At 44.3% G+C, this 25,076-nt stretch overlaps 4 protein-coding genes across 4 annotated transcripts; 2 read left to right on the forward strand and 2 right to left on the reverse strand.

The window, feature by feature from the left end:
• Positions 1-146: 146 nt before the first annotated feature.
• On the forward strand, positions 147-13,704 carry LOC130127657 (uncharacterized protein C7orf50 homolog). The gene is made up of 6 exons (XM_056297361.1): positions 147-198; positions 2,914-3,080; positions 3,188-3,316; positions 9,089-9,303; positions 9,572-9,653; positions 12,869-13,704. Exons 2-6 carry the CDS (start codon positions 2,928-2,930, stop codon positions 13,046-13,048), a joined length of 759 nt encoding a protein of 252 aa, XP_056153336.1. The 5' UTR covers positions 147-198; positions 2,914-2,927; the 3' UTR covers positions 13,049-13,704.
• LOC130127835 (G-protein coupled estrogen receptor 1-like) lies at positions 3,567-4,739 on the reverse strand. Its single transcript, XM_056297556.1, has one exon. The coding sequence runs from the start codon at positions 4,737-4,739 to the stop codon at positions 3,567-3,569; it is 1,173 nt and encodes a 390-aa protein (XP_056153531.1).
• A 1,516-nt stretch (positions 13,705-15,220) lies between the features above and the next one.
• Positions 15,221-18,700, reverse strand: gnptg (N-acetylglucosamine-1-phosphate transferase subunit gamma). The gene is made up of 11 exons (XM_056297441.1): positions 18,509-18,700; positions 18,344-18,398; positions 18,191-18,258; positions 18,021-18,075; positions 17,468-17,551; positions 17,294-17,387; positions 16,799-16,913; positions 16,632-16,714; positions 15,998-16,123; positions 15,786-15,867; positions 15,221-15,674 (listed from the first exon to the last, which is right to left on the reverse strand). The coding sequence occupies exons 1-11, from the start codon at positions 18,573-18,575 to the stop codon at positions 15,589-15,591; spliced, it is 915 nt and encodes a 304-aa protein (XP_056153416.1). The 5' UTR covers positions 18,576-18,700; the 3' UTR covers positions 15,221-15,588.
• Positions 18,701-19,138: 438 nt separating this feature from the next.
• Positions 19,139-24,779, forward strand: tsr3 (TSR3 ribosome maturation factor). The gene is made up of 6 exons (XM_056297492.1): positions 19,139-19,561; positions 19,797-20,007; positions 20,697-20,890; positions 20,982-21,149; positions 23,593-23,647; positions 24,169-24,779. Exons 1-6 carry the CDS (start codon positions 19,441-19,443, stop codon positions 24,254-24,256), a joined length of 837 nt encoding a protein of 278 aa, XP_056153467.1. The 5' UTR covers positions 19,139-19,440; the 3' UTR covers positions 24,257-24,779.
• The last annotated feature ends 297 nt before the right edge of the window (positions 24,780-25,076 follow it).

Consider the following 25,076-nt stretch of genomic DNA (forward strand, 5'->3'; position numbering starts at 1 on the left):
GAGATAAGATCATTTGAAGCGTTTCATCACTCAAAATCAAGAGCCATTTTCCGGTTACGCACACATTGTCCAATCGCGACGCGACCCTGTGGATTTGTCCAATCATTTTTCACTAAACTACAGCACTTCCTGGTTTGAGTTCCCATGCTTGTTGGCGGTGCCACAAAACTCAGCGCTTCAGTTTGTACGGTTACTTTGGTAAGTAATACTTGTTAAAATACCATTTAACAATTTTAAAGGTAATGTGTCTACAGAGGTAAGCAGCCTTTTCCCAGGGATATGGAAATACTCAGTTTAAATTTGGATAATTGGACCCAATGCAGTTCTCTTTTATTTAGCTTTGAGTTAACTAATACTTGCTTGGGAATCAGAGAGAGAAATGTGCATATGCAGGTGTAAAATATGTTTAAGAGTCTATTCCGAATCAGTCTAACATAAAGGGGGAATAGGTCAGTTAACTGTAATATCTCTACAATCTTAAACGTGGTAGGGAAACATTAAGACCTAGTACTCTTGATAGCGCTTTCAGCTCCAGTTTGACATAATTGTCAAGTGTAAACAGGGTACTTGGATGAGAACTTTCCTGCACAGGCTGATCACAGAGCACCATTCCTAACTTGGCAAAAGTTAGTTTACAGTCATTTATGCGTATTCATTTCTGCAGGCTTTTCAATTGAGATCAAATTGTCTCATGCATTATTTTTTCTGCAGCAGCACAAGATGATTATCTTGTAAGGGTAGCTTTATGCTTAAATGTCTGTGTGTTTGCGAGTGTGTGTGGTATATTGACACTTGTGCATACATAGGTGTTTGCCTACATACTTGCATGTGCTTGCGGGTGCCCTACAGGACAGTGTCAAAATCACATTACAGAGGAATTGCCAAAGAATTCTTAAAATGGACACAAGAAAACTGAGCAAAACAGTAAAATAAAGCAAGAACACCTTAGGTGTTCAGCAATCAGCCAAAACTGCCTAATATTGTGTAGGTCTCCCTCGTGCCTCCAAAACAGCTCTGACCTGTCAAGGCATGGACTCCGCAAAACCTCTGAAGGTGTCCTCTGGTATCTGGCACCAAGACGTTAGCAGCAGATCCTTTAAGTTCTGTAGGTTGCAAGGTGGGGCCTCCATGGATCGGACTTGTTTTCCCAGCACATCCCGCAGATGCTCGATCAGATTAAGATCTGGGGAATTTGGAGACCAAAGCAACACCTTGAACTCTTTTTCATGTTCCTCAAACCATTCCTGAACAATTTTTGCAGTGTGGCAGCGGGATTATCCTGCTGAAAGAGGCCACTGCCATCAGCGAATACCGTTGCTATGAATATCCAAAGGAATTGAATCAAGCTAGTCTTTCTGACTAGCTTGGTCTAGTCAGAAAGACTAGCTGCCAGACCGCCCTCGATAACACCGAGGGCGGTCTGGCAGCGGCCCTTTGTTATAGTGTTGGAGTGCGGAGAGGTGTGTTGAAGGTGTCGGGCTGGGAGAGCTGGCGTTGGATCAGCTGGGGGAGCCTGGTCTGCAGCGTCCGGTGGGCCCAGGGACCATGGCCCTGCTGGAGCTGTGCCCAAGGAGGAAACACCGAGGGCGGTCTGACAGGATGCGGAAGCGGGGCAGGCTAAGCTAACTGTTAGCCAATGCAGACCAGCAATTACGACAGTCATCCTGGCTGGCGTTCGTTCTCTGGCCAGTGGAATTTTTGGACTGTGTTGCACTGAGTGGACTGTGTTGTTAACTGTTTGTGTGTGTGTGTGTGTGTGTGTGTGTGTGTGTGTGTGTTTTTCTTCTCTCTGTTTTTGTATGTTTTTGGTGGTGTTATTTTTGGGAAATTTGGGATGTGTTTTTGTCTTTTATGTTGCACTGCTGTGGGCTGGGTGAAACGGAATTTCGTTTCTTTTGTGTACACAAGTACATGAAAGAAATGACAGTCAGTTGTTCCTGATTCCTGTTCCTGATACTTGTCAGTTGTTTTAGTGTTTTGGCTGATTGGTGCAAATCCATTTTTTCATTATGTTCTGCGTTGTGTTATTAGTATTTCATCCCGTGTTGTGTCTCTATATATGTATATTGAGTCCGCTTCTTTTGTCCCTGCAACTGTTTTGGTTTTTCTGTTGATATCACAGTACCAGATTTTCTCTGCTCGATCTTTAGCATTGTTATGTTGCAAAGCCGTGCAGACACGGCCAGCATACCTTTGAGGTGTTTATGGCTGTGCCTTTGCAAGTCACGGCCACTCAGAAACCTCCTCTCTCTGTTGCTTCGCAGAGACGTTTATTTGAGCTGATGCAGAAGTATGACCTGGCCTTAACAAGCTAGAGCTGAACCTTCTCAATATTATAGTGATGAGGGTTTACTTAAAGATGACCCAACCTGCCAATTTAGCTTTTGAAATCAATGATTTGGCTGTTAATACAGTTCTAGTAGTTTCCAGGGATGAGACACAGGATGTCCGACACACCCACTCATGTGAGTTTCTCTTGATGTACTTTACTTGGCTTGCTCAAACTTTCTTCAAAATCACCTCTAGTTTTCTCATTGCAGCCCTGACTACATTGGGTGCAATGGCTATTCAATGTGGCGGTAATAATGTATTGAAATGTTTTCTGCAAGTATGTATATAAATTCTAAAGAAATGCAGTCTTTCTAAAGTTTAGAAATTACTTTAGAGGGACTGGTCCTCAGCTGAAGGCAAAACCCCCAACTGATGAAGTCATGTTCCGACTTTAGTGGAAAGCGTTCTGTACCCAACCCTGAACCCAGACCTCTGTAAAGAAGAAACTAGTTTCCTTGTATGTAATATGAAACTTAATTAAATCGCATTTGTAAGACCCCAGGGTCGGTGGTTTGTTTGGTTCTAGGACACATGTTTGTGTATCTGTCTGTCTGTCAACCAAACATTTGTTTCTGTTTGCAGGAGGAATCTCTTTCATGGCGAAGAGCAAGTCTCTGGAGTTGGTGCCCAAAAGCAGCGGTTCCAAAAGGAAGAAAATTAGCTCAGATGAGACAGAGGTGTGTGTTGATGAGGAATTGGAGAGAAAATTGAAGAAGAAAAAGAAGAAAAAGAAGAATACCGAAATAGAGGTGAGTGGAAGGTACTGTTGACTGGGTCACTGTGGTGGTGACACCAATTGAAAGCATCTGTCAATCAACTGTGTTTTGTTTTTTATTTATCTTTTAATTTTATTCAGGAGCCAACACTGATAATTCCAGAAATTCAAAATGAACCAGACTGCAAAAAACAGGGAAAAAGCCATAAACTCAAAGACAAAGAAAACACCGAACAAAAAAAGAAGCGGAAGAAGGCGAAAAAAGAGGAGGTAAGAGTTTAAAATCTGATCAATACTGAGCATTGATCTAAATTGCCTCCCGTGAAAAAAACCATCTACCTGTGATAACTTAGAACATGACAATTGACCTATAAAACAGCTGACAAAAAAATAAAGAACACAAAAGCATACATAAATATACTGACGATCAACTTCTAAATTTGTTGATGAGTTTCACTTCTAGGGAAACCTAATATGACGATTAAGTCAGTAAAGTCATTGATATCAATGGCCAGCAGACCTAGCTGTTCACTGAGGGTGTGTGATGAAATAGTTGTGGTGAGTTTTGATTCAAGGGAGCAGTGACGGCCTGTGGGAGGCAGGTAGAGCTCTGAAAGAATGGAGGGGATTCGTATCTTCCTTTGCATATCGTGCGACTAAGTATTCCTTCGGGTGAGCTGGTGGAGTTCCCTGAGGTGGAGCAGTACAGCTTGGCCCAGCTGGCCTTCTGCCTGAGAAAGAGCCTCAGCTTGTTTCGAAAAGTCTCTCCAAGGAAGCTGTAGATGAGCGGGTTCAGGCAGCTGTTGGAGAAGGCTGCCAGGTTGACCATGTGTGCCGTCAGGGGGTAGTCGTGCCACAGGGTGCTCCCTCCCACATCCCCCCTCAGGAGGTGAACGCTGACAAAGACATTCTTTGGTAGCCAGCAGATGAAGAAGACCAGGACGGCTGCTGAGATCATCTGCAGGGCCTTTTGTCTGCGGGGGCGCCGTTGCAGCCCGCACTGCTCCCAGTGTCCATGGCTCAGTGACTGCCAAATCCTCCAGTAGCACACGCCCAGGACAAAGAATGGTGCCAGAAAGCCCAGCGTCACCTCCAGCCACTGGACCTGGGACATGTTGGCGTAGCAGAAGTGCTGGTCGCCTGCGTGGCGAGCCTGCTCCACGATGAAGGGCAGCATGGCAAGCAGGGACGAGGACACCCAGATCAGGCAGCAACTGAGGCGGGCATGTGGCACGCCACGGCCCATGGCGCCTGTCAGCGCTTTGTAGCGGTCGAAGCTCATCCAGGTGAGGAAAAACACGCTGCTGTACATGTTGATCTGCTGGAGGAGGGCCATGAAGGTGCAAAGTGCAGCGACATCATAGTATCCTGCCCTCAGGTTGAACACTTCAATCAAGGAGTCAGCCACCAGAATGAAGTCGGCGACTGCCAGATTTACGAAGTACAGATCAGGGGCGGTCAGTTGACCCCGGCGGTCCAGGTTCACTACCGGGATCAGGATGTTGCCGATAAATCCCACAGGAAACAGGAATATGGTGTACAGGGAGGAGAGGAACAGGCTGATGGCATAGTGCTCGTGACGCTCCCAAGTCTCCCGTGTGAGACTCGACACCGCTGCCAAGGATCCAGCCGGATGCATTGTGACATTCTTCCCAGTGGCCTCTGGATATTCTGCATACATTCTCAGGTTCATGTTGCCCTGTCCCATGGATTCGGTGCCGGTGTTCGGATGGCCTAGGGTGCCATGACTGTTTCTGTTTTTCTAGACACCGCTGTGTGTCTTGCGTCATGTATGTTTCCAATTTGTGCAGCCGTCCCAGTCAGATGGACTATCCAGTTTCCCCTCGGGGCTCTGGACACGGGTGAGGACAGCAGTAAGTCACTATCTCTTTTTCAGTTTCTCCTTTTCGGATTCATTTTCAGCTGAAGAGTAGCCGTCCAGGAGACCTAAACTGTGCATATGAAGTCAGTGAGTAACGGTCAGCTATGGTGATAATACCGAGTAGGAATGATTTAATATATTTACCTTGTAGTTGCATGGAGATAATGTGCTACTGAAAAGTCAGATTTTACTCATTTGTGATAGCTGCATGGCTTTACTTTGCTATCAAACAGCACTCAACAAAAAAATGATTTCACAATAACTACAACTATATATCAAACTATACAGCTTATTTTTCAAGACTCATTTAAGGGTTAGAATCTAAAATCTACCTCATATTTTAAAGTTATAGTCTACTGTTTCAAAGTGGTCAGACTCAGTCATGTTAGAAAAGCTTGATTAGAATTGTCCCTCAGCTCTTGCGGTAGAACATTATTCTTTAACCCTAAAATGAAAATGCAGCAGTTGCAAATAAGTGACAGTGAAGACGGATGCAGTGGCTTCCATCAGCTTTCATAATTTGCGTACTCAGTGCAAACTGTGATGCTCTTTCATTTCACAGAATGTCAGAATGAGTTGCAAACAGCCTGAAAACTTACTCAAGTCTCTGTGTTCAGCTTTTAATCCTGTTAAAACGCTGTCGTCCTTCCCAAGTGCCGTGGTCATGAAAACGGTCGACATTGTACATCTCGTGAAGACGTATGAAACTGAGCGAACTCAAGGCCCCCCCCCGTCTCCTCCTCTGCTGGCTAGTCTGGTACCACCCACTCCTCAGAGCAAGAAAGGCAACACACACATACACCCTCTCTCACCCTCACTCACTCTCTCACACACACACACACATACACACACACATACATACATACATACACACACACACACACACACACACAAGCTTAGTTAATGGTGCTGATCACATTTTGGTCACTTGTCAGACTTTACACAGGAGTTCTCTGATGACATGGCCGAGCATGAAAATGTGTATTTTGTTTCCTGCCATGTTTTCCACCCTTTCCCTCTCGTGTCTTCAATCTCTTGTTTGTCCCTTCGGTTAAAAACGTCTGTTGAGTAAATGGATGTTAGTGGATCATAGCCATGATTGGTTAAGCTTTTATTATGGGCTTGTTTTTATTTCATTCATCGCTCTCTGTGTGGTTTAATCCACCCCTGAAGTCTTACGGAGAATTGAGACTGATTTCCCAACATGGGTTGGGCGAAGCGTGAGCTGTGACCATAATGTCGAATGTTAAAATATGTAAATATGGGAGCCGGGAGGCGCCATGGCAACTGTGGGACAACCGCGGCTTATTTACACAAAACAAAGTGAAGGTGCTTCGATGGGCCCTGACACGGCAGTACTCAATGAGGGTGTTTCACACCTTTGTCGCCTTTGTTTTGCTCCGGTCTGCTTGGCGTCGGTTTTCCTTTTTTTTTGTGGGTCAGACCCACAGCAGAAGTCAAGGCCTCCTTCTGATCCTGTGGGCGACCAACCTCCTTATTCTGTAGTGAATGTCATGCGTCATATTGTGGATTTATTTATGGTTCCCTTTTGACAAACTGGAAACATTTACTGACTTTAACAGCCGCACTGAGTCTGTGTTTGATGACGTCGAAACTGAATAATCTGAAAAACCTGCGTCAGTTTACCCAGCGCTCCGAGGGCTCGATAGCTGTGCTGTAAATCCTGTATACCACACTTACTACTTCAGTGGTCCCTTTACATCCATTGCCCAAGCCGCTTATCCTGCTCTCAGGGTCGCGGGGATGCTGGAGCCTATCCCAGCAGTCATTGGGCGGCAGACAGGGAGACACCCTGGACAGGCCGCCAGTCCATCACAGGACCGACACACATTCACACCTAGGGACAATTTAGTACAGCCGATTCACCTGACCTACATGTCTTTGGACTGTGGGAGGAAACTGGAGCACCTGGAGGAAACCCACAGCACAGTGGCGCAGTGGTTAGTGCGGTCACCTCACAGCAAGAAGGTCCCGGGTTCGAGCCCCAGGGTAGTCTAACCTTGGGGGGGGGGGTCATCCCAGGTCGTCCTCAGTGTGGAGTTTGTATGTTCTCCCTGTGTCTGCGTGGGTTTCTTTGACAAGCCATGTCATGTGATGTCATTGTTGTCTTGTCATGGCTTGGTCCCTTTACAGTTTTGTATTAATTTGCTGTAGAGAAACTGCATTTGAGAAAGACCAGTTACCATTTCTGGGGAGGAAAAAACAATTGTCTGTAACAAGGAAAGATGGAGAATTTCATATTCAGGAGTGAGCTGGTTGCCATTACCTAAATGGTCACTAAGCAAATATTTTGCCGGTCCACTAATCAATCAATCAGTCAAGTCGCATTTTACATAGCGCTTTTCTAGCTGCAACAGCCACTCAAACAATTAATTAATTCTCTCTCTCACACACACGCACACACACACGTTCTTAGAGGTTACTATGATCTGTCATAGATCAGTTGCCAGAACTCACCAGGGAAATGGGCTGTTTCCTTTCAAAGTATTTACAATTCTCATGTAATGTGAAAGTGTAGTAGCCATTTCACCAAAGCGGTGCCCCAGCGCACAACACTAGAATGTGATGATTTTAGATGTATGGCTCGGGAAGACGACAAACCACTTGAAGCAATTGCATCATCAGGCATGGTGCCCGTAGCCCATCACACTCCTGCTCCTGGTTATGTCCTTCCTGGAACAGGTGCCTCTGGGTTTCCTGAAAAACCAAAGGGCAGTGAAGGATTGTCCCACCCCTGGCTCCGCCCATAACTCTCCTGACCCCGCCTCTGGTTACTGACTCCATATAATCATCTTGTGGCACATATATCAGTTCAGAAGTAGCAGGAATATTGACAGGAATGGTCCTGCCACTTCTGGAAATTATTGCATGTGTTGTGAAATCGACCAGAGCTTTCCTCTGTGAATCAAAAGAAGATTGAATCAGTTCATCTGGACACAACTTTTATGGACAGATACGTTTCATCACTCAACTAAGTGACCTCTTCGGTCTAAACTGACGGCAGGTATCCCCACCCTTATAAACAAAACAGTTTCATATGCAAATATGGTTGTGACCATTAACTAATAAGCGGCAGCGAACCTTAGAAAAAAAAACACATTGGTTGAAGGTTCTCACTGAGCTCCTCTCGATGTAGGGAATCCATTTTGTCGAGGCCTCGGTTTGAGGACTTCCCATCCTGTCCTCTAGGTCTTAGTCTCCTGGGGGTGTGCATCATCTCTATTTGGGGCACTGCTTCATGTTGGTCGGTCTGTGATTCCCCTGTGTATCTCGGCTGGTGGACCAGTCCCAGCAGATTCTCATTAGTCCGCCAGTATACCATCAGCATACTTAATTTGCTCCCGGAAAACACCACCATCACCATCTCAATCACGCTGAGGAACGCCTGCTCCCGGCAGCTCAGCGCCTCCTCCTCCTCCTCCTTTAGCCATGCCCCCCTCAACAGCACCATGGCAGAGAAGGGCTGGAAGATGAATGTCACCATAAAGACCGCAAGGACCATGGGGCTATGCTTTTTGAATTTCCCCCCCTTTTCCCCCTATTTGTATCTGGCCAATTACCCCACTGGGTAATTACCCTCCCTGTCGCTGCTCCACCCCCTCTGCCGATCCGGGGAGGCCTGCAGACTACCACATGCCTCCTCCGATACATGTGGAGTCGCCAGCTGCTTCTTTTCTCCTGACAGTGAGGAGTTTCGCCAGGGAGAATTAGCATGTGGGAGGATCACGCTATTCCCCCCAGTTCCCCCTCCCCCTCAAACAGGTGTGCCGACTGACCAGAGGAGGCGCTAGTGTAGCAACCCGGACGCATACCCACATCCGGCTTCCCACCCGCAGACACGGCCAATTGTGTCTGTAGAGGACACCTGACCAAGGCGGAGGTAACACAGGGATTCGAACTTGTGATTCCTGTGTTGGTAGGCAACGGAATAGACTGCTACGCTAAACGGACACCACAATATTATTATGTTTCTGTGTTGTAAATGTGCACCATGTTGACGCTCTGAAGTCTGTCAGATAACGTTGGCTCCAAACAAAGGTCAAATTATAAAGGTCCACAGAGAAAGTGGCCCATAAATGCAGATAAACCAGAACCAGATTAGAAAACGTGAATGTGCTGTCATTTTGGTTTGTTGACAGATTGTGGAGCCGCCTGCACACCTCGAGGAAGTGGAGGAGGTGATGGAAGGCGAGGAGGACTTGAGTCCAGAGGAGCGACGGGTCCTGGAGCGAAAGCTGAAGAAGATCCGTAAGAAAGAGGAGAAGAAGAAGCTCAAAGAGGAGGACAAAACAAAGGATAAAGTCCAGGAATCTAGGCCCATTGAACCACAACAGGCCTTGGATTACCTGACCTGGTAAGACTGGGTCTAATCTTGACATGGACCAAGTGCATCTCTGCAGATGTATGCTGAATTGTTATAAGCAGTTATAGAGTACCAAAACCCTGTATGCAAAGAATCTAAATGTCAACATTGTCTTTTAGCATTTAGCGTCAACCTTTGCTATTTGTATGTAAACAAAATGTTGGCTTTCACCTTTTTATATGAAACATGCATTGCATTTTGAATTACCAATCGTGGTATGTAAATTAAGCTAACTGTCTTGAGGTTTATGTCCTTCCAGCTGGGCAGAAAACAGGAAGGTGTGGAAGTTTCAGAAGACCAGGCAGACGTGGTTGCTGCAGCACATGTTTGATTCGGACAAGGTAGATCCTGCGTCTTCACCTCTAATCTTTTGGGACCTGGGACCCAAAACTGCCTCCATGCAGCCCAGAACCACTCTCTGAACAATCTGTGCCGTTTTCACAATACCTTCTTTCTTATGGCTCTTGTACACTGTGCCACTCAGATATAACACCAAACTTGAGAAAAGTATTGGAAAAAAGTGGAAGGACATACAAGCAAAACAGTCTAAAGTAATATTAAAGGGCATCCGGGTAGCGTAGCGGTCTATTGCGTTGCCTACCAACACGGGGATCGCTGGTTCGAATCCCCATGTTACCGCTGGCTTGGTCAGGCGTCCCTACAGACACAGTTGGCCGTGTCTGCGGGTGGGAAGCCGGATGTGGGTATGTGTCCTAGTCACTGCACTAGCGCCTCCTCTGATCAGTTGGGGCGCCTGTTCAGGGGGGAGGTGGAACTGGGGGGAATAGTGTGATCCGTCCCCCTGGCGAAACTCCTCACTGTCAGGTGAAAAGAAGCGGCTAGTGACTCCACATGTATTGGAGAAGGCATGTGGTAGTCTGCAGCCCTCCCCGGATCGGCAGAGGGGGTGGAGCAGCGACCAGGACAGCTCGGAAGAGTGGAGTAATTGGCCAAGTACAATTGGGGAGAAAAGGGGAGAACCCCCCCCCAAAAAATATTTGAAAAAGTACAAAGTATATATGGTTGGGGTTCTATGTATATTTGAATGCCGAATCAATGTCGATAAAGTCTATAGTTCCTTTAAAAATACTTTCTTTTGAGTTAAAATTTCCGCTGGGGGTTTTCAATGACTTCTGTCTCAGCTGAGGAAACAAATGTGGTTGACAACACTTAAGAAGGGACTGTCTCCCAGACGGTCAGCCAATCTTTCAGCCAATTTCAGTTCACTTTTAAACATACAGATGGTTCAAAATTCAACAAGTAATCCAGATATTGTTTAGAAATACAATTTTATTCAGCCATAAAAATTAACAATTTGAAATTTACCCATATTTATGAACTGGAGACTGGATCCAGTTCTATTAAAGGGCAAAATAATTTAGATGAATTAACATGTACATTAAGATTGAGCATCAACATCATACTGTGGTTTTTGTTGATATTTTAAGTGGAAAATAAATGAATGTGGCATCTGCAGGCCACAGTCTAAAATATGACATATTTCTGCCCACATCAGTGTTACTATACATTTGCTGAATTTACTAATGCTAGTAATAGATTGGAGGTGTGGTTTTGTATGAGGAAGTCAGGAGTTGCAGAGAACTATGTAGGAGTGGTGCAGGATATGTATGAGGGAAGTGTGACTGTGGTGAGGTATGCTGTAGGAATGACAGATGGGTTCAAAGTGGAGGTGGGATTACATCAAGGATCGGCTCTGAGCCCTTTCTTGTTTTCAATGGTGATGGACAAGTTGATGGACGATATCAGGCAGGAGTCTCTGTGGACTATGATGTTCATGGATGACATTGTGATCTTTAGTGAGAGTAGGATGCAGGTGGAGGAGAGCCTGGAGAGGTGGAGGTATGGACTGGAGAGAAGAGGAATGAAAGTCAGTAGGAGCAAGACGGAATACCAAATTCGTGAATGAGAGGGAGGACAGTGGAATAGTGAGGATGCAAGGAGTAATGTGACGAAGACATATGAGTTTAAATACTTGGGGTCCACTGTCCAAAGTAACAGGGAGAAGAGAAGAAGAGCAGAAGAGAGGTGAAGAAGAGAATGTAGGCAGGGTGGAGTGGTTGGAGAAGAGTGTCGGGAGTGATTTGTGACAGAAGGGTACCAGCAAGAGTTAAAGGGAAGGTTTTCAAGGTGGCAGTGAGACCAGCTATGTTATATGGTTTGGAGATGGTGGTGCTGACAAAAAGACAGGAGGCGAAGCTGGTAGTGGCAGAGTTGAAGATGTTAAGATTTTTGATGGGAGTGACGAAGAATGACAGGATTAGGAACGAGTATATTAGAGGGACAGCTCAGGTTGGATGGTTTGGAGACAAAGCAAGAGAGGCAAGATTGAGATGGGTTGGACATGTGTGGAGGAGAGATGCTGGAGAGATGCTTTTTTAAAAAAAATTATTTCTGATTTTTCACCTTTTCTCCCAATTTAGTGGCCAATCAATCCCTATTTTAGTTCAAACATCCACCCTCGTACTGCATGCGTTTGCCAACTGCATCTCTCCGGCCGGCAGTCTCGAAGGAGACGCCTCGTCACTTCTGTGGCGAGGCGAATCCAGGCCAAACCACTGCTTTTTCCAACACACAGAGAAGCATTTATGTGACAAACTAGAGCTGACTCCGCCCCCCTCCTGCAGACAGCGTTGCCAATTATTGCTGCTTCATCGAATCCGGCCATAGTCGGATCTGACGAGACTGGGGCGTGAACCCCAGTCCCCAGTGGGGAACTGCATCGACACAAAGCCGATGCTTTTTAAAAAAAAGTTTTTGTCTACATAGAGATGCTGATCGCGTGGCTCGGGTCCTGTTCCGGTGGCGCCTGGACACTGCTTGGCATCCTCCTCCTCATCATATTTTTAATATATTTTATAATTCTGTTATCCTCTTTCAATGTTGTATTCTGTAAATTGTGTACACACAACATCCATTGCACGTTGTCCGTCTTAGGAGAGAGATCCCTCCTCTGTTGCTCTCCCTGAGGTTTCTTCCTATTTTTCCTCCCTGTTAAATGTTTTGTTTTGTTCTTTTAGGGAGTTGTTCCTTATCCAATGCGAGGGTCTAAGGACAGGATGTTGTGTTGCTGTAAAGCCCCTTGAGGCAAATGTGTAATTTGTGATTTTGGGCTATACAAATAAAATTGAATTGACTTGTATATTGGGAGAAGGATGCTGAACATGGAGCTGCCAGGGAAGAGGAAAAGAGGAAGGCCAAAGAGGAGGTTTATGGATGTGGTGAGAGAGGACATGCAGGTGGCTGGCGTGACAGAAGAAGATGCAGAGGACAGGAACAGATGGAAACGGATGATCCGCTGTGGCGACTCCTAACGGGAGCAGCCGAAAGTAGTAGTAGTCGTGGTAGTAATAGAGTGGAAAAAATTGTACACATGGCATGTGCAAAACCTTTGGCACCCTGTTGGTTAACACTGCAGAAATTGCAGCTCATAAACATATATTGAACATCATATTTTTGCATTCTTGGTCTCTTCCATCCTTGGTGGAGATGAGACGTAATGTGGAGGTCTTTACGCCGTAGTTCCTTCTCTCCTCAGGTTCCTGACCAGAGCTTCTCCGTACTCCTGTTGTACCTGGAGGGACTGCGTGGGGGCGCCAGAGACACCACCATCCAGAAGGCAGAAACCCTCGTTAAGGAGCTGGGAGCCACTCCAGAGGACGAGGACGCCCGGAAGAGGATGCAAAGAGCCAGAGAGGTCGTCCAGCTGCTCTCCTGACCTACAAAACACCACATGCAGCTGCCTGTCTCAAATAGTTCGCTTATTTATCAGTGTGGGCCCCAGGCTACTGTTACCCCTCTCATTTCAGAATTACATATGTCACTGGTAATACCCAAAAAGCCTTACAAAACAAGTTTTATATTTTAATACCAGACTTTGAGATCACACGACTGTGCGTCCACGTTCTGTGTCTGAATCTGTTAATATCCTGTCCATATCGTCATGATCCTGATATGCTGATTGCTGTGGCTGGACTGCAGCCTAACTGTGTAGAATTCTGACCAAAAAGTGACTTTCATATCCGGGTCTGGAGAACTTCTCACAGGGTGAACATAACCAGATTCACAGGCATCCAAATGTATTAGGTAATGTGATTAGTTTTAATTGCTTCATATTGGTTTCATTTCATTTTTCTATCTTTTATTTCCTGGATACTCACAAGCGTTGGGTCCCCGTCTTCAAACTGTATAATATGAATAGGCTGTTGATAAAATCAAATCCTTTTTGTAAGATTGTAATAAAGTATAGGAATCTGGGACAAAGCTGTCTAAATGACTGTATTCATGTTTTTTTCGGATTTTTTTAAAAAATTTTTTTTACATGTGCAGTCACCAGCCGTTTCTTTTCACCTGACAGTGAGGAGTTTCGCCAGGGGGACGTAGCGCGTGGGAGGATCACGCTATCCCCCCCCCCCAGTTCCCCCTCCCCCCCGAACAGGCACCCCGACCGACCAGAGGAGGCGCTAGTACGGTGACCAGGACACACCCATATACGGCTTCCCAACCCCAGACGTGGCCTATTGTGTCTTTAGGCTAGACGCCTGACCAAGCTGGAGGTAACACGGGGTTTCGAACCGGCGATCCCCGTGTTGGGAGGCAACGGCGTAGACCGCCATGCCACCCGGACGCAATATTTATGTTTTTATTTTAAGTTGACGCATTTCTGCTGATGGGTCACTCTATAAACTGACCCTGGTGCTCAGAGAAGATGAGCTGATTTTACATTATGGCGGCTTTCAGACTCTTCCCCACATTTTTGTCATTTAGGATAGAAAGAAATGTGCTTGTGTGCTGCTCCTAACAATATAAAGGACGTTGCTGAGATTACAGGCCTTGGGAACGTCTGTGGTTTGGCTTAGCTTTAGGTGACTGACGGATGCACCATTCCTGAAATATAGGCCAGCAATGACTAGCATCCATGACCACCTGTAACTTTCAGTCCTGGAGTCTGTGTCAATACACGAGTTTACTTCTGGTTACTGGCGGTCTTACAGGGTCTCTGATGTCTGGGAAGGGAGACATTTGGTCTAAGGAAACACCCTTTCTATGCGTTTGGGCCTTGCTTTGTCAAACCTAACTGCCAGGCTTGCGTTGGAAGACAATATAATAAGTCTTTCCGGCACAGTGTGCTTCGTCGTTTAAGGATGAGGACTTCCGTTTCTTCATTTTGATGTGTCATTACTCTCCTCAGTCAAAATAAAACCGTTAAATACCACTGGGTGGAAAATAAGCTGTTGGATATTTGAATACTTGGACCAATTTGCCCTTCACAAAGTAAGGAATGACAGTCAAAGATAGACAAAAATAAAGGAATATTCCACAAAGTCAGTCATTCACCCGCCAACAGTTCATGTGGAAGACATTTAGCAGACTGAGCTGGGGTCAGTATGAGGACACCGGCATTGGTAAATGAAGAAAGATGAAGGCATCTGGATGAAATGGTTGCAGCGTCAGCTGCGTTTACAGGTGGAGCGCCATGGAGCTGTTGGTAAAAGAATGACAGGGAGTTTGGGGAAGACTTTGTCCTCGGTGACCCAGTAAACCAAATGTTAAAAGTTTGAAACCGCAGAGGATTAACCCTCATATGACATAAATTGCCCTGAAAGCACAAAGTAGTTTGTTAAAATCCTGCATTTCATTGTGCCCACCAAAAACTGAGGGCTGATCTCGTGAATAGATTATATCTTCACATTTCTTGTACTTTCGGGTGAGAAAGATGACGAAAATCAATCACGCCAAGAGCTATTTCCAAGCTACAGAATCACATTGTGACCACACATGGTCAGAGAGGCGTTTAAATCACCAAGACTAACCAACTGTTTGAATGCAAAACACATGAAAGGGATTCTTTGGTGTCCAAACAAAAAGACACATGCTGCATTATGTGCTCATACAGTACTCATTTATTACCCAAAACCATATTGGCAATCTTTGTAACAGTCACCTTTGCTGTTTTACTCCTGTAGATAGTCCTGAAGTCCTGGCTTTGAAAGTTCCTCTGCAGTTCTCCAAAGGGATGGGCAATAAATTATAAATAATTTTCAGATCTTCATCCAATTTAGATTTGGAAGTATGTATTACAAAAGATGTTTCTTCACTGGTCCACAAATCACTTCACACTTATCTTGAGATGCTTGTTGTTGAAATGTTCAGTTTCGCGGCGACGTGCTGACGGTCATACCACTAACCAATGTCAGCAGTTTCAATACTGAACACCGATCAAAACGTGTACAAACATTATTTTGAAAAGGAAGCCGGTTATCCCTGTTGATCTGCAATGAGGCCGGTGTCTCCTCTCAGGTGTCGGCTCTGAGCTGTCACACTGACGGTACTCTTCACTTCACCTGTAACTTACAGAGAAGACAATGACATTGCAGCCAGTTGTAATATGAAAATATTTTGATGAGACCCGATTTGAATGTGCATAAGGAAATAATCTGACTGAGTCGACTTACGTGCGTTTGTCTCAAACGGTATGTTGTGTTGAGTGAGAATGGCGCGCAGGCTCTCAATTTCTTCCCTCTGTTTGAGGAAGTCCTTTGCAAATAAACAACAGTGTGAGGAAATGACTACAGCTCAAACTGTGAAACCTAATTGGGATGACATTGTACACAGTACGTATCATCATTTGCACAGGAAAACACAGTTTGGGGATCATTGTAAGTACCTCAGTGCATTTCTGAAAGGAGTCGTGTGTTTTCGAGGGTGCTTTGACATCCAGCTTCACCTTCACCTTTTGGCTCTTCAAGAAACCAGCATCTTCAAAAATATCTTTCAGCAAGTTGTTGTACCCCTGTTGTGAACAGTGTGTGTTAGCGGACCACAGTGTGAACTCAATGACTGGAATGAAATCATGATCAAACATTAGCCATTTGTGTGTTTCTGGGGGAGTTGTAAGCAAAAGGAGAGCCTGTCTTTGGCAGGGGTCTCTGAAAAGACTTGCGTATGCAGGGTTTGATTCCAACCAAACATTAGTTCTCTCGCCTCTCGTTGAAATTGTGATTAGTGAAAATCAGCTGATGTGACTGGCTGGAATGAAAAGCTGTGCACAACTAGTATGAGACCACTTATTTACTGGGATCAATATAGTAGGTCATAATTTTAGTGAGGGCGGGCTTAGTACATGAGCCAGAACTGCCCTGGGATCAGTTAAGGCTTGGATGTTGTAAGTTTAGCAGTATGACGCAGGCGTACATGCATATCTTGGAAGTGAGAAATTGGACAGCGCCCTTCCTGTCAATGGCAGGGGTAAAGCAAGTGAGAGCTAGGACGTATTATCTCAAGGCCAAACTGGTAGTTACTTGCTCCGTAATCAGACCCTCGTATCGAGCCTGTTCAGCTTCATCCCATTCTGTCTGCAGTCTCTCACTCAGAGTTGGGTAAACTGAAGGAGACAGAAGACAGCTGATCAGAGAACAAATATCAGTAGCGTTGAACCATCAGGAGAAGAACTCTACCTCCATCTTACCTAACAGAGAATGTGGATGGCAGACGAGTGGGGTCTCAAAGGTCAGAGTGTACACACAGGTGCTGGGCTCCGATACACTCGCCAGTTTGCTGCTTCCACCGCAGATGAGAACCACCTGTGCAAACACGATGTGAAGAGATTAATTCACTGTTCCTCAGAGGCTATATCTTATGACATGCCATTCAAATTTCAAGTTCACTGACATTCCAGTTAATTTGCATTCACAAGGAGTTAGTCTTGACAAGATGTTTGAGATTAAGACACAAGTACATGAACACAGTTTATTTTGTTTTAGATATGTAACGTGCTACAGATATAATTGTCAACATATCTACACTTATCAAAATACCTAAACTGCAAAACAGTTTTTTGTGGACCAAGTGTAAAAGAGCCAGAATTAACCATCACAAATGGATAATATCTGTATATTCTGTGAGACTCAACAACTGTTTTGGAAAAAAATATGAATAAGATGTTCAGAGTAGTCCCACTGACCTTGGTTTGCCTGTTTTTATTTCCACACGCATCCCCCTCCCTCATCCACATGCCTGTGAAAGTGTTGTTTGCGATCTCCCACTCCTGCCAGATCCTGACAGGTAAACAAATGGAGGTGGTCACAAAATAAGACACATGCACCGTATTGGCTCCTGGTGTATGAGACCCACTCACCCTAGTATCCCGTTGTAGGCGTTCCATCTGAATGACTGCTCATGCTGCGTGACATTGTGGAATGGACAGAATTCATATTTATATCTGTGAAACAACCAGTTAAAAAAAATGTCATGTCTTTTTGTCATGTACACTGCACGTAACATGCATCAGCAATGCAATCAGCAGACACAGAAGGAGGCATAATTGCGGCAAATATGAAATTAAGGGACAAGGTAGGGAGGAGATGTAATGTTTAGATTCCAGAAAGTTGAATCAGTTCACCTGGATACAAAGTTTAGTGGGAGAAACATTTTATCACTCATTTAAGTGACTTTGTCAGTCTCAGCTGACTGTAGGAATCCCAACCTTATAACCGGGGTTAGGAGATAAGGTTGGGGATACCTGTGGTCAGCTGAGATGGACAAACTCACTTAGATGAGTAGTGAAACGTTTCTCCCACTCAACTTTGTGTCCACTTGAATAGATTCAACTTTCTGGGATTTCGTTACCTGGATTATTGATTATGCCTCAAGAAATATTGTTTAGATTATATATGATGTGAAATACTTACGTTGACTCGATGTAACTGAAGCACTTTCCAGCTAACCGATGGAGGTGTGTTGGGCCTTCAGGAAAGAATGACAGTAGCCATCATTACAGCTATGCAGGGGGATTATGTTTCCAAGTTTTTTCCGATTGTTCAAAATGTTGAATTATGAATCTTGCCTAAGACTATGTTACCTGACACTGGAGAAGGAGTCACTTTAGGCTGTAGTCTGCTTCCTTGAGCCAAAAATGGATTGTTTAATCTTAGGAGATGGGGAAAGAAATGTCATAGCTTAATGAGGAAGCGCAATCTAAATCACTAACGTCATATTACAGTTTCCTGCTTACCCAAATGTGTTCGGTTCCTCGACTATCTTCATTTTACCGGCGAATACATGGGTAACTACAAGAAATGTCAATAAACTCGGTCAACAATTTTCAAAACCTCTATTGCTTAATGAAAACTGCATCCATGCAGGCATGGCGAAGTCACAAACTATATTAAATACTTACTGAAAAGGGATAAGAAGACCATCCATGTCCCCATTGCGGGATATATTCCTTCAGGCACAAAGTGCATGATTAAATTCTTGTTTAAATGAATATATATACGAATATACGTATATACTATAGTTTACTGTGAGAAAGAGACCGGCTATCCGACATAGCCGCTGCGTTGTCTGTCTACGAAAGGTTGACGCTAGATCCTACGGGATGTAGGCACGGAAGTAGTCGTGATTGGCTGTTGCGTCGGCCAATAGACAGCGCGGAACCTCGAAGCGCGCTGACTGCCGGAGCAATAGTTGGGGCGAATTAAGTTAACGTTAGTTAGCTAGCGATAGCAATAGCGGTAGGGTTAGGATTAGGGTTACAGTACGATTTGGCAATGTTAAGGTCAGTTGTAAGCTAGTTAGCTAAATGTTTCAGTGCAGGTCATTTGTTTCGAGTCAGTGCGCTTCGAGGTTCCGCGCTATCTATTGGCCGATGCAACAGCCAATTACGGCTGCAACAGCCAATCACGGCTACTTCCGTGCCTACACCCCGTCGGATCTAGCGTCAAATTTACTAAATTGACGGAACGTCACATGACACGACACGTGATCAAAAAAACTGTCTGCACATGTGTAGTTTATTGCCCGGCCTGCGTATTTCCGCAAAAGTTGGTATCTTTAGCACATGTGTAGCATAACGTCAGCGTTAGCCAGGCAGACAAAAATAGGTTTAAGGTGACAATCGATGTTACTATCCGAAGGACCTCTTACTAAAGTAGTGGAGATTACAGCTCTGAGGACTCTTACATCGTCCAGTGTTAGTGACTAGCTTGCTAAATAGAGCAGGCAATGTTGTAATATACCGCTGATGGTCGTTTTAAACTGTGTTATGACTGTGGGTTGGGTTTTTTTGTTACCTTTATGCTGGTTGCCTAACTAACCACTGAACGCAACATGGGGCGGAAGAAACATGGAAAATTTGAGCGCCCCGAAAACAGGGGAAAAGATAAACGGCACAAAATGAAGGGAAAGTGTTTAGAGACTTTCACAGAAGACGTGCATGCCGCAGTCGAAGGTAAAGCCCAATACTGTGTAGCTCTACAACGTTAGTTTTATTTTTTGTGCCAGCCTACTACAATTTCTCCACGTGAAATATAATCACCCATGTCTCATAATGATTCGTGTGTCTGTTTACTTAATGGCGTGCAAGCTGTTAAGCCTCAGTATAAACTTAATGCAGTATATTGTCGTTGTTTAGTCGCTGTTTAATGATATAGCACTTGTACATGTCACCCCCCCCCCGTTTCCAGCGAGTCTCCATGCAGAGGAGGGGGCAGAGGCCGTTCAGGTGAAACTACCCTGCCCACTCGCTATGTGGGAGTTGGGTCACTGTGATCCCAAGCGCTGCACCGGCAGGAAGCTGGTGCGCAAGGGCTTTGTGCGTAACCTACGCCTTAACCAAAGGTTTAATGGGCTGATACTGAGTCCCATGGGCACCAAGTATGTGACTCCAGCAGACAGGTGTGTTGTGAGTAACTTCATAGGTTTATATCATTAATGTTTGTAGTCTACTTTTATATGATCGGGAATCTGAGCTGCCACAGAGATACAAAGACACAGTAATGTTCGGTTGGTGGACAACGATGGGGTACAGTATTGAATTGAGAGTACAGAGATGAGCTTGTTGGTGGTTCAACTCTCCACACAACTTTGTGAAGAAAGTAAATGAAGCATTCTCCGTCAGCAGCTACTGTTAAAGTGCCCTTCAGCAAGGCATGTAACCTTCGTTTGGTTGAATAGAGCTGCTCCGTTGCCAACAGTGAAAGACTGGTTTTATTGGGCACCTCCTGGGTAAGAATGTAAAGTGGGGCAGTACTTTAGAAGAGCATACTTGCTTACTCCACCCCCTGAGTAAGTTTAAAGTTGAAACAAAATATAAACTAAAAGTGGTTTGTTAAGGCCTTACATTATATTAGGTCAAATATTATATGTTTGAAGGCCTCCAGTGTCAATGGACTGTAAGATGATAAGAATTGATTGTTTCACACTACCAGGTTTGGAGAGATAGTGAAGGACATGAAAGCTACATGTAGATGGCCGTGCATCTGTAATAGGGGTGTTCGTTAGGATTACAATTTCTGTAAATATTTTTGCTAAGCTGACTCCTGTGTTGTCTGAAGTTGGAATTGATTTACAATTGATTTACGTAGAGAGATTGTGGCTCGGAATGGACTGGCAGTGATTGATTGTTCCTGGGCCAAACTTGAAGAGACTCCCTTCAATAAGATGATTGGAGCCCATCCCAGGTTACTTCCTTACCTCGTAGCCGCAAATCCAGTAAACTACGGGAAGCCTTGCAAGTTATCCTGTGTCGAGGCTTTTGCTGCCACCTTCTGTATTGTAGGTAAGGCTTTGGCAGAGGTGAATTTGTTAAAACTTTTCGATTTTAGTAACTATACCTTGTGGTAGTGAAAAATAATGTTTGGATTTTGCAGGTTTTAATGACTTAGCAATGCTTCTGCTGAAGAAGTTCAAGTGGGGGATGGTGTTCCTGGAGCTCAATAAAGATCTACTGGAGCGCTATGCAGCATGCCAATCGGAGGAAGAACTGCTTTCTGTGGAGAAAGACTACCTCACCGCTGTCCCAGAGAAGGAGGAATTTGGTAATGGAGGTCCTAATATAATAACCAGACTAGGTCAAAACCCAGTATATGGCTGGACCGTGTATGCCCAATGTTCGAAATTGTGGGCCAATTTCTGTAGTGGTCCAAGTAATATTTGTTGTTAAAGTACTAAAGCAGCATATCACATGACATGGTTAAGCTATGTCCGAGAAAAAGAAAAAGCCTCTAAATAACAATTGCAAGAACAATACTTTCCACTCATCTTGGGATGTTTGATTTGAAAGAGAACTTTATTTAAATGTAATTATAAGTATTAACTCCCCCTCTTCTTTCATCTGTTTCTATTTGCAGATGTCTCGTTTTTCTAAAAGTCTCACTCTGTATTGACAAGCCAATTCATAAAGAATGGATTGCGGCGGCATGATGCTATCAGCGGCAAGTGCAATCACTTGCAACCGCCATCTGCCCCGTCTCGAGGTCCGATTCACAAAAGATATTAGCACTAATGATATTACAGTGCAAACATGCCCATTGCAATTATCCATGTGGCAAAGTATAAATGGTGGCTTTGTGCCAAGAACACCGTGGGCAGGTTCAATGTCATCCTTGATGTTATCAAGTATAGCAAGAATTATTAGACCTGGCAACCTGTATCAGCGAATGATGTCAGTCTCAGTTAAACCAAAAAGTGATATTCTCCTTCGAAATATCTGCTCACGAGTATGCGTGGCATGACGATGTCTTCGCCAGGCTACAATCACTGCTGCCATAATCCCTGAAAGTCCGGGCATTAGTTACCACCAACTCTTACCTGCACGGTGGCCCAGTGGTTAGCACTGTCGCCTCACAGCAAGAAGGTACTGGGTTTGAACCCCAGGGTTGTCCAACCTTGGGGTTCATCCCAGTCATCCTCTGTTTGGAGTTTGCATGTTCTCCCCGTGTCTGCGGTGGGTTTTCTCCGGGTGCTCCAGTTTCCTCCCACCATCAAAAGAAACATGCATGTTAGGTTTAATACTCCTGTGTGTGCCCCTGAGCAAGGCAATGGGAAAAGAACTGGAGTTGGCCCCCGGGCTCTGCATGAAGGCAACAGCCCGCTGCTCCTAGCTACACAGATCACAGCTAGGATGGGTTTATTTGCAGTAATTGAATTTCTCCAAGGGGATTAATAAAGGAAACTTAACTCTCTGAGGACACACTCTTTGTGTGGCTATTAGCACTGGTGTTTTGCAATGAGGCTTATTTGCATAGAAAGGGGACAATTTTGTGCCAAATGTATGCATATTACCTCATTTAAATAAGTGTAAATAGTACTGGAGCACCAAGACGCTGCTTGGCAGCGCAGTTAGGGGTGCATTTAACCCTTTGCGGGTGCTTTGAGAATTACACGGTTTCTTTTTGTTTTATTTGTGCAGGTTTAGCGACCACAAAAGCCACGCAGTCCTTTTATGAATTCACCAGTGGGTGCTTTTTCAGATTGTTATTTAGATGCTTTAACTGAGCGCTCTCCCTCGTGTCTCTTGGCGCGACCAATTGTGTAAAGTCAGTGACGTTGTTGGTCATCTGATCCAGTGGCCCAATCGTGTCAAACATGATCACTCAGGCCTGGTCCACACCACCTACCTTTACCTTTACTTATGCGTGACAGCCACCTCACTGAACAGCTGCAACTCGCACGCGTGCGGTGTCCACACACAGACAGCGTTCCTGCTGCTACTGCTAGCCCCGTCTTTCTGCATTGAGTTGACCTTTGATAATGGCCATCAATAATTGAATATTTAATTTCATTATGATCTTTTTTATTATAAATGATAACTTATTATATTATTCATTATAAATTAAAAAATGTATATTTTTATGTCTTTGACATACTCTACAGATATAGACATTGAAACTGTCGTGAAAGGTGTTGATTATGTAACAGTCTCGGAACTCTATTTTTCTTGATGGGATACGAGACAAAGTTAGATCTAGAGCACATAGAGAGAAATTACAGAAAACAAAGGGCAAAAAAAGGAATTAAAAAAAAAAGTTACTTGATCCAAGACAACAAATTAACATATTGGCGAAGGTTAAAATGTCACAGTTCACTGGAACATATAGAAATAGAAATCTTTTCCAATTGTGTAAAAATCTATTTTTTAGCAATGACCGTAGTGATATCAAATGTTACACGTGAATCAGTGTTTGCCAAATATTTTTTTTACATGACAATAGTCTGACTTGGTTCAGTGCCATTCGTGACATTTTGATTTAACACAAATTTAAGATAACATTTATTTAAATATACATTTTTTATATATTCTCTGTAAATTAGAAATTTGAATTTCTATGTCTAAAAAATGGGTGCAAGAAAGCTGACGTGTGTCGGACACCTCTTGCACTTGTAGGCTGTAATTTCATACATCGATTCAGTTAATGCCATGGCCACAGGACTGTAGGTGTTTTTGTATTGTAAAAGGTTACTGGGCTTTCTTTTTTGCAGATCCATTTGATGTTGACTCGGGAAGAGAATGTATGAATCTCAACAGACCCAGATGGTGAGAGTTTGGATATCCCTTATCCCATGTTAAAGGTGCTGTGTGGAATTCCACCTAAATCTTGACCTTGGTTGTTCAGTGACATGAATAATAACTACAAATTGAAACAAGAAAGGAAAAACAAATTCAGAAATGGAGGTAATGAATGCCATTTTCAAACTGCTTTGCCAGATTTCAATTTGATCCAATTGCTGGATAATTTACTGACAACTGTGAGTGCGAACCAAGTTTTGTCAAACCACAACAAAATTAACTCGGCTACGCTTTTCCTGTGTATTTGAATGTAGAAATCTGAGGAAATGTGCGTTGGGGGGGTTCTCTGTTTCAGTCATCAGCAACCTCTACTGATATTTACTAGTCATATCTATACCTCAGGAAAACAGCTTTATTACACATAGTTTTTAGATTTGTGACTGCTACTGAAGTGAGAGGATTCCTCAGGTTAACATTTTCTCGAATGAAACCGTCTTATCTGATGGTATTTTGACAAGTCATTTCACCGTCATTCATCCTCTACTTAGTGCTCCTGAGGAGGAGGAAGACTCGGATGAAGAGGAAGACGTCTCTGATGACAGCGATGAAGCAGAAGACAAGGAAACAGAGGGATAATGACTCGTGAAACTTAACCAGGTTGTGATGAAGAGAAATTGTCAAAACATCACACTGAAGAACATTGTGGAAACCCAGCTTCATAAATCCATCCATCTGAACCGCTTATCCTGCTCTCAGGGTCGTGGGGATGCTGGAGGCTATTCCAGCAGTCATTGGGTGGCAGGCGGGGAGACACCCTGGACAGGCCGCCAGGTCATCACAGCCCCCCCCCCCCACACACACACACACACACACACACTTAGGGGCAATTTAGTACGGCCAGATCACCTGACTTGCATGTCTGGACTGTGGGAGGAAACCGGAGCCCCTGGAGGAAACCCATGCAGACACGGGGAGAGCATCCAAACAAAAGCAAATGGACAAGACTAACCAAAATTGTTTTGAAAATATGATGATTTTAATGTGTCATAGTACTCAACGTTTTGGCTAGACTTTTCAGTTTTGATCGTGTCTTCACAACAATATGGATATTGCTTTATGTATGTGAGCACAGACAAAATAAATATATATCTTCATTAAATACAGCACCGTCACACTTCCCATGATCTGAATAATGTGAAATTATCCAAGTGCTGAAAAAGGGTGATTAACATTTAATAGCGAAAGTGCAGCGTGTGACTTCAGGCATCTCGTGACGTATTGTTAAACGTGTGGCTATTTCAGCAGCTGCCTGGGGAGGGAGGCGCGCGTCATCGCAGTGCTTATTTATCAGACTAAACACAAACGGGACAAACAAACACAAAACAAACAGGACGAGTCAGAATGGTGATCAGCAAAACGAAGTTCAGAATCTATTTTACAAGGGATGCAATTCTTT

This window comes from Lampris incognitus, chromosome 17 (genome assembly GCF_029633865.1).
Source record: "Lampris incognitus isolate fLamInc1 chromosome 17, fLamInc1.hap2, whole genome shotgun sequence".
Lineage (NCBI taxonomy): Eukaryota > Metazoa > Chordata > Actinopteri > Lampriformes > Lampridae > Lampris > Lampris incognitus.